This window comes from Gobio gobio, assembly GCF_949357685.1.
Source record: "Gobio gobio genome assembly, chromosome: 21".
NCBI classification, from domain to species: domain Eukaryota; kingdom Metazoa; phylum Chordata; class Actinopteri; order Cypriniformes; family Gobionidae; genus Gobio; species Gobio gobio.
In genome coordinates, this window is record NC_137117.1 from 43,437,190 (window position 1) to 43,451,717 (window position 14,528).

Below are 14,528 nucleotides of genomic sequence, written 5' to 3' on the forward strand. Positions count from 1 at the left end.
AGCTCTGTCAGATTTCTAGGAAGAGTCCTGGTGGTTCCAAACTTGCTCATTGGGACCTTCAATGCTGCAGAGATTTTTCCTGTACCCTTCCCCAGATCTGTGCCTTGATGCAATTCTGTCTCGGAGGACTACAGACATTTCATTGGACTTCATGGCTTGGTTTGTGCTCTAATATGCACTGTTAACTGTGGGACCTTATATACACCTTATAGGTGTGTGCCTTTCCAAATCATGTCCAATTAACTGAATTTACCACAGGTCGACTCCAATCAAGTTGTAGAAACATCTCAAGGATGAGCAGTGGAAACAGGATGCACCTGATCTCAATTTTGAGTGTCATGGCAAAGGCTGTGAATACGTAAGTGATTTTTTCGTTTTTTATTTTTAATAAATTTGCAAAGATTTCAAACACTTTCACGTTGTCATTATGAGGTTCTGTTTGTAGAATTGAGGAAAATGAATTTAATAAATTTTGGAATAAGGCTGTAACACAACAATATTTGGAAAAAGTGAAGCGCTGTGAATACTTTCCGGATGCACTGTATATAGGCATGTCAAAATTGACACTATATACACAATTATGCTTATTGTCATTATTCAATACTTCTGATACTATCCCCAAAATGTTTTACTTTCTGGCCATTTTTTTTAATATTGTTAACCATTAGTTTCAGCTGTGATCTTATGCTTATGTTTTAATGTTTAAATTGATATATTGTGATTAGTGGTCAACCAATATTGTTTTTTTGATGGCCGGTGCCAATATCTTAGAGAGCAGTGTGACCGATGGCCGATATATAATATACATAATTTATATCTATTTTAATTTATATTTTAATTAATATTTTTAAAGTATTTTTAAAGTATTTGTTTAAAGATATATGAATAAAAAGGAAGTAAACACTGTAGGCTAACAGGGCACTCAGTAATCTGGTAAGTTTGTGCATACTGGTAATCATATTTTCAAATACAGACAAGGTAGCACACATTTTACATACAGCACTTTATAAATGACATTAATATGACATAGGGGTCAACTGAATATAGCGCAGCATATTTTAAAATCAAGAATTTAAAGTTTGTTGCGTCTCCAGGGAAGCTGAACTCCTGTCCGCATTCACTTCGCATGGAGCGACCGTCACGGACAGAAACACATTAGCCGTTACATGCACACTTTTTTGTCATTCCGATTAAAATCATTCCGATTGAAAGATTCGGTGGACTGTTTACATGAGACGTTATCTAAACCGATTTGGTGTTTACATGTGCTGACGCTGTCAATCGGACTCATTTTGTGACATGCTCACAGTTTGTCTGTCGCATAGATTCGTAGCGTTGCCAATTATAATAACTGCGACGTTCGTGGATCAATAGTTCTGTGTTGGTAATTTTTATATTTATTTATTTTTCTGTAGGCGGATATGCTAGCCTGGGAAAACCCAGACAACTTCCGGCAATTTTAGATTTGCTCTGCAAGTAGTCTGGCAAAGAGTCCATTCAAACCCATTTCTAAACCCTAGAAATCGCGGCACCAATTAGAAACGTTGGGGCGGGCTTTACACGATGACGACAGCGCAGCGACGTTGAAGCAGATTTTCCGCTGCTGTGGAGCATCACTCGTTCGAATCAGCTATCGCGTCTGTTTTAAGCGATTTAAACTTCTCCTTTCCATTAAAACCAGAGCAAAGAACAACACTCGAAGCCTTTATATCTAAAAAAGATGTTATCGCTGTCTTACCGACTGGATTCGGCAAAAGTCTGATACCAGCTTGGCCCTTTTGTGGCTAAACGAATGGGTCTTAGCGAGAGTCCTCTGGTAGTGTTAATGTTTTACAAAATATAGTTTTAAGTCCTTTTCAGGAGTGAATGAAGTTGTTTAAAGCTAAAATCTCTGGTTTATTTATAAAGAGAGCGCCTTTTTAAAATTTGATCTGCCGTTTTCGGAGTTGTGAGCTCCAGTGGTTCAGCGGCGCTCAATCGATCATTGAGCCCGCCGAGAGGCGCCTTTCCTCGGCCAGTCCTTCTGCCGTCTGCCGCTGGCTCTGTCTCTGTAGTGGTTAAACCGTCTCGTCTTGTGTAGATCTAACGGCTGATCTTTGCTCTCATTAATCTATAATTTGTTCCTAGACAGATCGTTTTGTCTGAGGGCAAAGTGAAGTTTCATAACTTTATATTTTTAAGATATTAAACCTTACCGTTGTAGTCTCCTAGCGCTGACTTTGACTGAATTGCTTTATTTATTGTATAGCTTCTTATACCTTTTACTTATACTTTTATATTTGCTATTGATGATCACACATGAACTGACATTTAACAAAAAGAGACTGGGTTGTGTTTTGTGTCATATTTAATTTATTACAGTGATAATCATAGCCTATATTATGTGTGTGTGTTTTTTTAAATGTAAACGAAAAGAGGCTGGGTTTTTTATATTTCGTTTTGTTATAAACATGCATTGAAGATAACATGCATTGCCTGCACTACATATACAAATATATACTGAGTGATACTGTCAAGAGCATTGTAGGCGGACTAGTGTCCTCCCGTCCTCGGGAGTTCGTTCTCCGGAGTCAAACTTGGTAAGTCACGGACGCAAGTCAGAAGTTCGCGTACGAAATATGTCATAAAACACCACTGCCTCATTTCATAAAATTTTTTTAATTAAACATAATAATAATAATAGCCACACGAATGTGGTTCAGGCAACGCGTAGCTAGGCCTACATTGATTATATTATATATTTATAATAAAACGAAGTATAAAACACCCTGCCTCTTTTCGTTTACATTTAAAAAATAATATATTAAACATTAATATGTGGTTTAGGTAAGGTGACCAGATTGCTGAAATGGAAACCGGGGACATTTCCTATTTGAGAACACAAGTACAGACAAGAACGCATATTGAGAAACGGCCAGAGTCTCAGCTGTTTCTCCGTCGCTCTGCATACGTCATCTCCCTCATCGCTCTGATTGGTTTTAGGTCTATCCAATTGCGCCAAGAGGCATTTGAGCGACGCCCTTTGGTGACGCCCCTTTGGAAATGATTTGTCTATGAAGCTTTGCCAGACCATAACTCAGTTACTACTGAGAATGGTCTGGTTTTAACCAGGCTACGGATATGCGGTAGTTTAACGTAATTTATGTCCTATACAATGGCTATTTCAACAGCTGTGAATGATGAATGCGGCCTCAAAATGAATTCAATTCATTTATTTTGAAAAACACAAAATTAACAATAAAATGCACCCAAATTATTAATAAAAACATAGGATATACGGTAAAACATGAATGAAAGCATTCAAGATGTGCTCAGCATCATTACTACAAACTAAACGCATAAATATTTCAGATGATCAAGGAAAGATACCATAATCACAGAGGTATAAATATTAACAAAAGGTTAACTGTGGGTAATGTTACTTAACCAATTTGAAACAGTTGTTGAAATTGTTTTATATATAACTTAGGAGAAATAGAGAGAAATATCGACACGTCCTCTCCAGCAGCTTGAATGTTCCCTGTTGCAATGGCAACTCTCAATGGCCACCAGGACTCATACAGTTTTATAAAAGCTATTTATTATTTGTTGTAGAGTGTAAGAATCACCTCAGAAAAATAAATTCTTCTGTCAGGCGCAGTTGAAGCCTAGGACAAACACTGTCAAGATGAGATGGTGTAGCTATATCTGTGTCATTATTCCAACATTATGTTCATAACTTGTAACGAAATAAAAAAGCTTAATACCTCAGAAAAATTAACTTTCCTCTCTTGTCAACATTAGCACATAACGCGCGGTCTTCAGTAATGGAGGCGCGCGCTGTATGTCACGTCACAGAAAGATGTGCAATCAAAGTAATCGGATCAGGTCGTTTACATGGTGGAATTTTTCGTTTAATCGGTTCATGAAAAGGTTTGTCCCACCCCTCTCAAACCGATTACAATTTCATTCGGTTTGGCCATTTTTATTCCGATTGAGGTGTTTATATGGAGCATTTTCATTCGAATTTGACTTTTAAACCGATTACATTGCTCCATGTAAACGCACCTACTGATGCAGGCTACAAATGCGCACTTCAGAAGATCTCATGGCTGGATTTGATTAAATCTGAAAGGATTATGAAATTAAATGTTTATTGGATATTCAGAGATTTGTTTTAATGATATAGATGCGTATTAGCTGAATGTTGACGGTAAATGAGAAGGTATTATAGCCTATTGTTTGCCTTTCCGTTGCTAATAATATAAAAGCAAACGCTATACTTTTTCACAAACCATTTACTTTCTTTGTTTAACATGTCTATATTATGATGTATTAGATATGACTGTTTAACAGAGGCCGTAAACTATTGAAGACAGAGAAGAATGTAAGTGCTGTGTGATCAGGCACTGGCGTATTCAGCACCAGCCGTCAAAATAAAAGTCCCGTTTCAAACACATCGGCAAATCAGAAAAACGTATCGCCCGAAGCCGATATATCGTTGACCACTAATTGTGATATACGCTATTACTCAGTGATTTTTGTCATACCGTCCATCCCTAATGCATACTTGTATTTCATAATGGTCAGAGTATTCATTATAAGGTACCGTGAAGTTTTTTTTGCTTGCTGTCATCCTCGTGTACGTGTAGTTTCATGGGCATGGTTGGTTCGATGCTCGCCAGAGAAACTTTGGAGGATTCCCAGATAATACTCAAAGAGCTGAAGTTATCAAACTTCCTGCCCTGCTGGTCGAAAGCTGCCACATCCAGCTCTGGGTTGTGATAATTTGAAACGGGCACCTACAGAACAAGTACAAATGGTACTGAACTTCCTGTCATTTTAAGACTATATAGAAACTGAGGGTTTGACTGCTCACCACTTGCTTGTTCTGCTGCAGCAGAGGGCAGGACACGTCCAGCTGTGGGCTCATGTAAATGGGGGTCAGTGTGAGACGTGATGGAGGTGCACACACAAATTTCACAACAGCTGGTTCTACAGCTGGGAAGGGGTTCGTCATGGTGGGCTGGTTTCCAACAGTCACTGCCAAGACCTGCCAAGACACAATTATGTGAACATTTCAAACATATCGATCCACATTCCTAGTTGACAGTCTAAAGCAGCGTTTCCCAACCACGATCCTGCAGGCACACCAACACTGCAGATTTTGTCTTTGATTAAGTCTCCTTAAATCAAACACACCTGATTCAAATGATCATCTTATTATCAGAGACTCCAAGGCTGCGTCCCAATTCGCCTACTTATACTACGTCCTAAAAGTATGTACTCTTTTTGTGAAGAAAAAGTACATACTTTGGAGTGTGTAGCAGAAGAGTATGCAAGCTTTGGGACATACTACTTCGTCATCTTTAACGGACTCTGTGCGTCCCGTCACCGTTTAAACTGCCCAGTCAATCATCGTCACAGTTCAAATCCCCCACTTTCAATTTAATTTCCTACCGTATCGAAAAGAGAAATGTAGTCGCTCGTTGATCTGCCTTTCGTGGGTCTTTAATGCAGAGACTCCTCTCATGTGTTTGCAAAGTTAATGGCCAAACGTATCATTACAAAAGTTCGCAATGCTGCTGAAGGAGAAATATAATGTGGATAATATTGAATAAATATCTTTTCGTCAGGTTAAATCCTGATAATTGCTCACTCAAACCGTCAGACTCGCGTAAGTCATGTTTGTAGTTTTTTAAACACTTTTTATCCGCGTTTGTAGTTCTAATCGAATCCTCGTCCATCTCGCAATGGGTTGTGGGCAATATCAGCCGTTAAGAGTGCGCATCGATCTGCACTTCGGATTCTGACCGGAAATAGTAAACCATCCGGGAATCTTTGGAATACTTTTTTCAACATACTAAGATTTGGGACATACTAATTCTTTTTTCGAATACTATTTAGTACGGATAGTGTGCGAATTGGGACGCAGCACAAGACCGGAAATGGCGTGTTGAATAAAGGAGACATGCAAAATGTGCAGTGTTGGTGTGCCTCCAGGATCGTGGTTGGGAAACACTGGTCTAAAGGATATGACAGGCATCTCTACCTGTTCTCCCAGAGCTCTGCATGAGGCTCTGACGAAATGTCTGGAGTAGGATCGTGAGGCAGGTCCTTGCAGAGACAGCGCAACGCTGCTATGGTCCTCAGCGGTCAGGTTTCTGAAGAACTTGGATGGTTCTAGCACCCAGGGCCTGGGGCCTCCTTCAAACATCATGTCTTTAGAGGAGCCCAACGTCACCACAGCCACAGACACAGGGTCAACCGGCTGCCAAAGACAATGAAGCATGTCCATCTACAGTTCACTGCTCACGGCAACATTGCTCCTCCATCTTTAAAGCACAGTATATCAAAACATCTTACCTTGAGAGGCGGGTAGGCAGCAATGGTGATCTTTGCACTAAGGTGAACATTACTATGGGTATAGCTAACCAATAGGTTGGTGTAACCGGGGATCAAGGCCTTAACGCGAACCCCGCTGCAGTGGCCCTGACCTGGAGGAAGTCTACCTGAAGACATTTACACACAAACACACAAATGGTCAAAAAATACTGCAGGACTTGGATTAATTACATAACACTTTGCTTCTGTTAAATCTAGGGATGGGGCGATTACCGGTTTCATGATAAACCGAAAGATGGTCTAAATCGAAGATGGTCACCCTGTCTGCAGAACATGCAAAAAGAAAGTCGCTTCTAAAGGGGCAAACACTTCAAATCTGCTGAGTCTTTTTCAGTGTATAGCAAACGCAAGGCAAGTGGACTTTGACCTCAATACCAAAACTACATCTGAGTTCAAGTTGAAATATTTTATCTCACTCGCTTGAAATTAACGTGTGGCTTCCGTGAATAAAAGTTTGCAGCAAGTGGCTTTGAACCAAAGATGAACAAACAAGTTAAATAAGACTATTCAGTGTTTCCCCTAGAAATCTTTCCAGCAGCGGTGCCGTTACGTGCCGGAGGTTGTTACCAAGCCACGCACGGGGAGGTCCGGGGTCAAGCACCTCCGGAATAATTTTTTTTACAATAACCCCTTAAACCATGACTTCTGGCAAGTTTTGTGTATATAAATTGACATTTTGAGACATACAAATATGACATACCATCAACAGATTCAAGGCATGATTATTGCAGTACGTACCTGGAACTGGTCACAAACAGAAACCTTCATTTTATAATTTTAGACAGGATTATTCATGTCTTTCTTTTGTGTTAATTTTCAGCTTTCGTTTCCATTATTGGTAGAAACTGATAGGGGGGAAATGAAACTGCGGCGGCGCGGCACATTGCGGCACATAAGCGCAGAGTTGTTAACAATCCTGCACCGCCATTAATAGTTTTCTATGAAACGACACAATTTGTCTTAAAACGTTGTTAATGTATAATGACGTCACCCTAGGCTGCATGGAAGAGTGTGTCTAGACATTTAAGTATTTTTCTTTCTGTGTAAAGTCTGTGTAAGATGTTAGTTTGCGCTTTTTTGTTTCCGTTTGTGCAGTTTTACAGCGAAACACATCAATGCCACTTTTTTCATTCTTGAAGTGAATCTTTTTTCTGTATGGTGATTTAGATTCACTGTTTTGCATTGCCGCCTTGAACATGAGAACGTGACGCACCTGGTGCGCGGCATATGGCGCTTCATCAAAAGCGCGAACAGAGAGCACGTCTTGTGCTTGAACGGATACATGTGTATAAAGGTATGCCAAAAATAGCGAGTATCATAGTTAATACAGTCGGCTAAGTCTTTAGATGAAATCGGATTTTGGATTCAACATTGCACATTTGGTCTTAAAGTGACCGCACCTCCTTCAGTCTGTCATTAAAGTTAATTAAAGAACAAAAGAAAAAAATAACACCCACTGATCTTTGCTGAATAACTTTTGTAGTTTTAACATGCATTCATCTATATTGAATTCATATACAGTGAAGATTATGCAATGTTATTTTACGTTTGATTATTCAATTTCCTGAAATACTGTTAGACCTGAACCTTCATTTAAAGCACTTAATTCTTAGCACTGTTCTCACTTTATGACTGACTGTTCACTTGTATTCAATAATGTTTTAAATGTATGTAACCTACTTGCCACTTGTAGTTTTTGCTGTAGAATATTCGTTGGAATCAAGAATTGTGAAATTTCTAAAATGTTGGTAGTTTATTTATTAGAATACAATGTTACATTGGTCAAAACAATGAAAATAAATAAGCAATATAGCTGCAAGCAGCCATTATCGGGGCCAAGCGCAAAGAAGAAGACAAGACATGCCAAAATGGCTGGTAGTGTCAGATCAACTGCAGCAATGAGCAATCAAAGACCTATTAAGGTGATTTTAGGCAAAATAGCTGTAAAATGATAAATACAGTCAATAATAATGATTTAATGATTTATCACTTTCAACCAATAGGTGGCACAGTTACGAAATTGATGTGGTGTGGTCAGAATAAGGGAACAATGACACATGCAAAGATTGTGTCAATATATCAAAGCAGAGTGTCAATATAGTGTCAATATGTCATTGCAGAGATATAGCCTCAAGAGGCCTTGTCATTATAAGTATGGACCACATGGCGGTGCTGTTTTGAAACCATTTAAGTACCTTAAAGGCATGGTGCTAATGGCAAATACCAAGTTTCGTAATGATACACCAATTCATTTGTAAAGCATAGCATTTTATATCAAAGTACTGCATTGTAGTCAATGTGAATTTCATGTTGTGTTTTATTATAGCGCCACCAAGTGGCACAATCCTACCATTTTTTTGTCCTCGGAGTGAGCCCATACATGTCTGTGTCAATTTAGGTGAAAATATCTCGTTTCGTTTTGGAGTTATAGACATTTATATGAAAAAACACATGAAAAATGACTGACACCTGACTTTGATTGGATTTTACACCCCCTTATTATCAATATTTTGACATTTGGGCCTTAAGGTTAGGCTATCGACCTATGTTTCCGAACTTCTGACGCTGGTTTCGGAAAAAAAATAAGTCAATGCCACCCAAAGTTGTAAGCGTTTGGGGAAAAAAATTATCCACTAGGTGGCGCTGTTTCGAAACTTCTCAGGCTACTTCAGGGCATCGTGCTGATGACCCATACCGAGTTTCGTAACAATCCGTTCATGCGTTCATAAAATACAGCATTTTAGCGCACAATTCAAAAATGGCCAAAATAGCCGATATGGTAAAATTATATATCATGCGACTCAGCATGACGTCCTGAATCTAACGATACCACTTTTATAATTTTTAGACAAACGACAAAAAAATAGGCATTTTTTGTATCTACGGACCAGTAGGTGGCGCTGCGCCAAAACGCTGCATTTTGCCTCAGGTCATACATGTGATGACTTCTACCAAGTTTGGTTTGAATACGATAAAGCGTTGCAGAGGTATAGCCTTAAGTGTATTTTCGCAACCGCTACGTAAAATTTGTTCGCGCGTTTATCGAAAACGATGTGACGAATAAACTTGAATTCCATGTTTTTTGTCAGCATGGTCTGAAGATGATCTGGTTCAATATTCGTGCAAATCGGATGAACCGTCTAGGACGAGTTCGCAAAAGTAGGTTTTTCGGAAAATTCAAAATGACGGGAAAATTTTCATTACGGAAAATGACGTCATATGGTGACGATCGAATCGGCTTGAGCCAAGGAATCAGAGGAAAAAATAATTTTGTTTCTAGCCCTTATGGTTCAAAAGTTAACATAAACATGAGTCAAACTTTGGACAGGTGGTGGCGCTAGAGGGATTGAGTTAGAGACTCCAAATTTGCTATGTTGACACTTCAGACTGTCCTCTATGAGTCTGCCAAATCTCATAACTTTCCCGGAGGAGGAGGAGGAGGAGAAGGAGGAGGAGGAGGAGGAGGAGGAGGAGGAGGAGAAGGAGAAGGAGAAGGAGAAGGAGAAGGAGAAGGAGAAGGAGAAGGAGAAGGAGAAGGAGAAGGAGAAGGAGAAGGAGAAGGAGAAGGAGAAGGAGAAGGAGAAGGAGAAGGAGAAGGAGAAGGAGAAGGAGAAGGAGAAGGAGAAGGAGAAGGAGAAGGAGAAGGAGAAGGAGAAGGAGAAGGAGAAGGAGAAGGAGAAGGAGAAGAAGGAGAAGGAGAAGGAGAAGGAGAAGGAGAAGGAGAAGGAGAAGGAGAAGGAGAAGGAGAAGGAGAAGGAGAAGGAGAAGGAGAAGGAGAAGGAGAAGGAGAAGGAGGAGAAAAGGAGAAAAGGAGAAGGAGGAGACAAACTTGTGCAACAAATCATGTCCGACCCATCCTTGGTTAAATCTATTTTAGGTTTCAGACATTTCTATGCACACAAGTAGTAGCAAAAAAATACACACTGATGTCTATGGAAGTGGCACTAACAATTCTTTCAGTTACAATTTGACTACGCGTTTTATTTATTTCAGATACACATTATATAGTTAACTATATAGTTTACTCTATTCTTCTCCAAGTTCACCTGTCACTTACTTTCATGTATTTCATGAGACGTGGATGAATTTATGTGATGTAAATCCGACAGATCCGGTTCTGTGAGGTGTAAACTAACATGGCGGCACCCATCGTGCAATATAGATCAACTAACATGATCATTATATAGGGTTTTAAATGTTCTCCGCGAACATCGCTCTGGACTGCGGGCGGCAGAGAGGAAGTGGCGCAAAACTAAAAACGCTACTGACCTAACCCTATATCAGTCTCTTCTCGCTTCTTTCTCTGCAAATGTCTCCACTGCTAAAACTACATACTACCACAACAAACCTAACATACCTCCTCCCCCTCCTTCATCAACTCTTACAGCTGATGACTTTGCATCATTTTTCACAAACAAAACCTCCTCCATCAGCAGCCAATTCTCCACACCACAAACCGACACGCACATCTCAACAACCATCACACACACGCTCCCCTCCTTCTCTCTGCTCTCCGAAGCAGATGTCTCCAAACTCTTCCTTTCCAGTCATCCCACTACCTGTCCGCTTGATCCTATCCCCACCGACCTCCTTCAGGCCATTTCTTCTTCTGTTACTCCTGCACTCACTCACATTGTCAACACCTCTCTTCACACCAGGACCTTCCCCACAGCATTTAAGCAGGCTCAGGGTTCCCACTCTTTTTCAGCAACCATTTTCCAGTACTTTTCCAGGACATTTTCAATTTTACTACGGCGGGAATAAAAGACAAGGATCATGCCAAATATTGCTTTCTAAGTCTTTAAAAGCGGTACAGTTTATTGCCATTCCTTAACAATCCAGCATTTTTCAATATGAGCTCTTTATCATACATTATGACTATGGAAGCTTGTTTACACCACAGAATAAGAAACGGTAATTGTGACTTTTTATCTCGCTATTCTGACTTTCTCGCAATTGCGAGTTTACATATTTGTGATATAAACGCGAAAATTGTCGCAATTTTTTTTTCCTCAGAATTTGACTTTATAACTTCAAATTGCAGTTTAGATCTCGCAATTCTGAGAAAAGAAGTCAGAAGTGCAAGATATAAACTTGCAACTGCACAAAAAAGTCAATTGTGAAGAAAAGACTTGCGAGTTTATATCACGCAATTCTGACTATATAACACACAAATGTGCCTTTATATCAAAATGATGTGATTAGGTATCAGCTTACGAGTTAACATTCACTGCATACATTTGAGCAGTTATAGCATTAGCTATTAAACATCATTATTCAAAATACTACTCACACGTATCAAACTCAGCATTCCTGAACATGTGCTTTCTGCAACTAGCGCTAATTGTTTGGGCCAGCGATAAACTCTTTATACTCGGCTAAAGAAATAACTTTTTTCAAAGAATTTTCCCAGACAACAAAAAGATTTTCCAGGACATTTTATATTTTCTCTAATTTTCCATGTGTTTTCCAGGACTGGAAAATTTGTCATCAATTTTCCAGGTTTTCCAGGTTTTCCAGGACGAGTGGGATCCCACTACCTGTCAGCTTGATCCTATCCCCACCCACCTCCTTCAGGCCATTCCTTCTTCTGTTACTCCTGCACTCACTCACATTGTCAACACCTCTCTTCACACCGGGACCTTCCCCACAGCATTTAAGATATTTTCCCCGATATTTAAGCATTTTACCATAATCGGATATCGGTTTTGTGATATCGGATTTACCGATAAACGGCGCCGTCTTGTGGGCGTTTTGAGAATTGCGCGCAGGATCGCCATTACAGCGCATCTGAGGCGAGACGTGGGGAGACGAGACAACGGCGTGCACAGGTAAAGCATACTTGCCTGCTTTGCGGTAATTAGTAAACTTTATTTAACATAAGTCATTAATACACAAATTAGATGTTACATAAATGCCTGAAATCTAGCTAGTTTATTCAGGATTTGACGGATAATTTTACATGCCTCCGTGATTTTACACCGAGCCACGTAAAATAATCCCTGTCCAAATACAGATGCAACTTTGCATGAATTAAATAATACAGCCATGAATGAGCACATGTTGGAAATAAAAGCGCTGAATTTAATCCTCTCCCTGTCTATGCTCATCATTAGTCTCGTGAAGTCGCCTGTATTTTGCTGTTCACGCAGCGGGTTGATGCTCAGGAAATGCTCCACGGCCACCGCATATAACTTTAACAAGTTTCACTTGTTTAAAACACCGTAATTAATTATATAAACATTTACGTAACCATTAATTTGTTAATAAACATCAAAGTAGGCTAAACAACTCTATGGATATTAATTATTTATTATCTCCGCGAACGATCGCAGTTTGAGTAGTTCTGTGTAAATGCATAGATAAACATCAGTTTGTCAGCAGATATTTCAAAATCTAGAACGACAAAAACATTAATAATTCTGATATAACTTAACATACCATTTGAGAAATGCAATAAATTACGATGTTTGTTATATTCCAATATTCCAGAGAATATTATTCAGTTATTTAACATTATCCAGCGAATTATTCTTCACTCTTTAACCTATTAAACAGTTTATAAATCTACTAAAACTGTAGTTTAAAATTAAGTATTACATTTCTGCAAAGTTGATATGACTCCTGTCTTTAATTCATTTTCTCCATTTGAAAACATTACACATTCTACATTTATTTTGCTTATTGTTAACATTAGTGTTGCTGCTGATGCTTTTTATAAATAAAATTATTTTTTATGCAAATTAACATGAAAGACTACTAATTTTCAACACTTTTTTTAAGATGACTGAAAGGAGGAAAACCCAAAGTGAAGTATGGACTTACTCAGTCATTGCCAGGGCTGGCAGTTTGCAAAGAATGCCAAATTAATGTGAGCATGGGGTCAAAATCTAAAACAACAAAAAATACCAGTGCACTTTTTTTATTTTTTGCACTTTCAGACCCCTCTATTTATTGGTGTATAAATAAGATTTGTTTTTTCTATGCAAGGAGTGAGTGATTGTAATAAAAAAAATGGTTTGTTCAGTTCAGTGTTGTAATCGTGTGAAAAACAGAAGAAAAACAGTAAATAAATATCGGTTCTGTATATCGGTTATCGGGCACATAAAAACAAAAATTATCGGTATCGGTTCTAAAAAAATCAATATCAGTCGATCACTACTCTGAACCCAGCACTTTTAGAAAACTACAGACCGGTCTCCCTTCTGCCTTTCATTGCAAAGACACTTGGGCGAGTTGTGTTTAACCAGCTCTCTACGTTTCTTGAACAGAACAACCTCCTGGACATCAACCAATCCGGCTTCAAAAGCAGCCACTCAACTGAGACTGCCCTGCTCTCGGTTACGGAGGCACTGAGACAGGCAAGAGCAGCCTCCAAATCCACAGTACTTATCTTACTGGATTTGTCTGCTGCTTTTGACACAGTTAATCACCAGATCCTCCTGTCAACTCTCATGAAGATGGGCATCTCAGGAACTGCTCTCCAGTGGTTCACGTCTTACCTCTCAGCTAGGTCCTTCAGGGTGTCATGGAGAGGTGAAGTGTCTAAGTCACATCATCTAGCTACTGGAGTTCCCCAGGGCTCAGTGCTTGGACCACTTCTCTTCTCCATCTACATGTCATCACTGGGATCGGTCATTCAGAAACATGGCTTTTCCTATCACTGCTATGCCGACGACACTCAACTCTACTTCTCATTTCAACCAGATGATCCCACGGTTGGTGTTCGTATCGCTGCCTGCCTAACAGACATTTCTGCCTGGATGAAGGAACATCACCTGCAACTCAACCTTGCAAAGACAGAACTGCTTGTGGTCTCAGCCAACCCAGCACTTCACCACAATCTCTCCATTCAGCTAGGATCATCAACCATAACTCCGTCCAGGACAGCCAGGAACCTTGGAGTTGTGATTGATGATCAGCTAAAATTCAATGACCACATCACTGCAACAACCCGGTCCTGCAGATTTGCGTTATACAACATTAGGAAGATTAGACCCTTCCTATCAGAGCATGCCACACAACTCCTGGTCCAAGCTCTTGTTCTATCCAGACTGGACTACTGTAATGCCCTTGCAACTGATCCAGAATGCAGCGGCGAGGGTGGTCTTTAATGAGCTGAAGAGAGCACACGTCACGCCTCT

General features: G+C 39.6%; 1 protein-coding gene across 1 annotated transcript in view; it reads right to left on the reverse strand.

The window, feature by feature from the left end:
- The window catches only part of nup210 (nucleoporin 210), an 88,597-nt gene that overhangs the window by 47,915 nt on the left and 26,154 nt on the right, over window positions 1-14,528 (reverse strand). The window contains exons 14-17 of the mRNA XM_079803120.1: window positions 6,346-6,491; window positions 6,032-6,250; window positions 4,859-5,032; window positions 4,589-4,781 (exon numbers count right to left, since the gene is read on the reverse strand). Coding sequence (XP_079659246.1) covers window positions 4,589-4,781; window positions 4,859-5,032; window positions 6,032-6,250; window positions 6,346-6,491 — 732 coding nt within the window. The remainder of the gene's footprint in view (window positions 1-4,588; window positions 4,782-4,858; window positions 5,033-6,031; window positions 6,251-6,345; window positions 6,492-14,528) is intronic.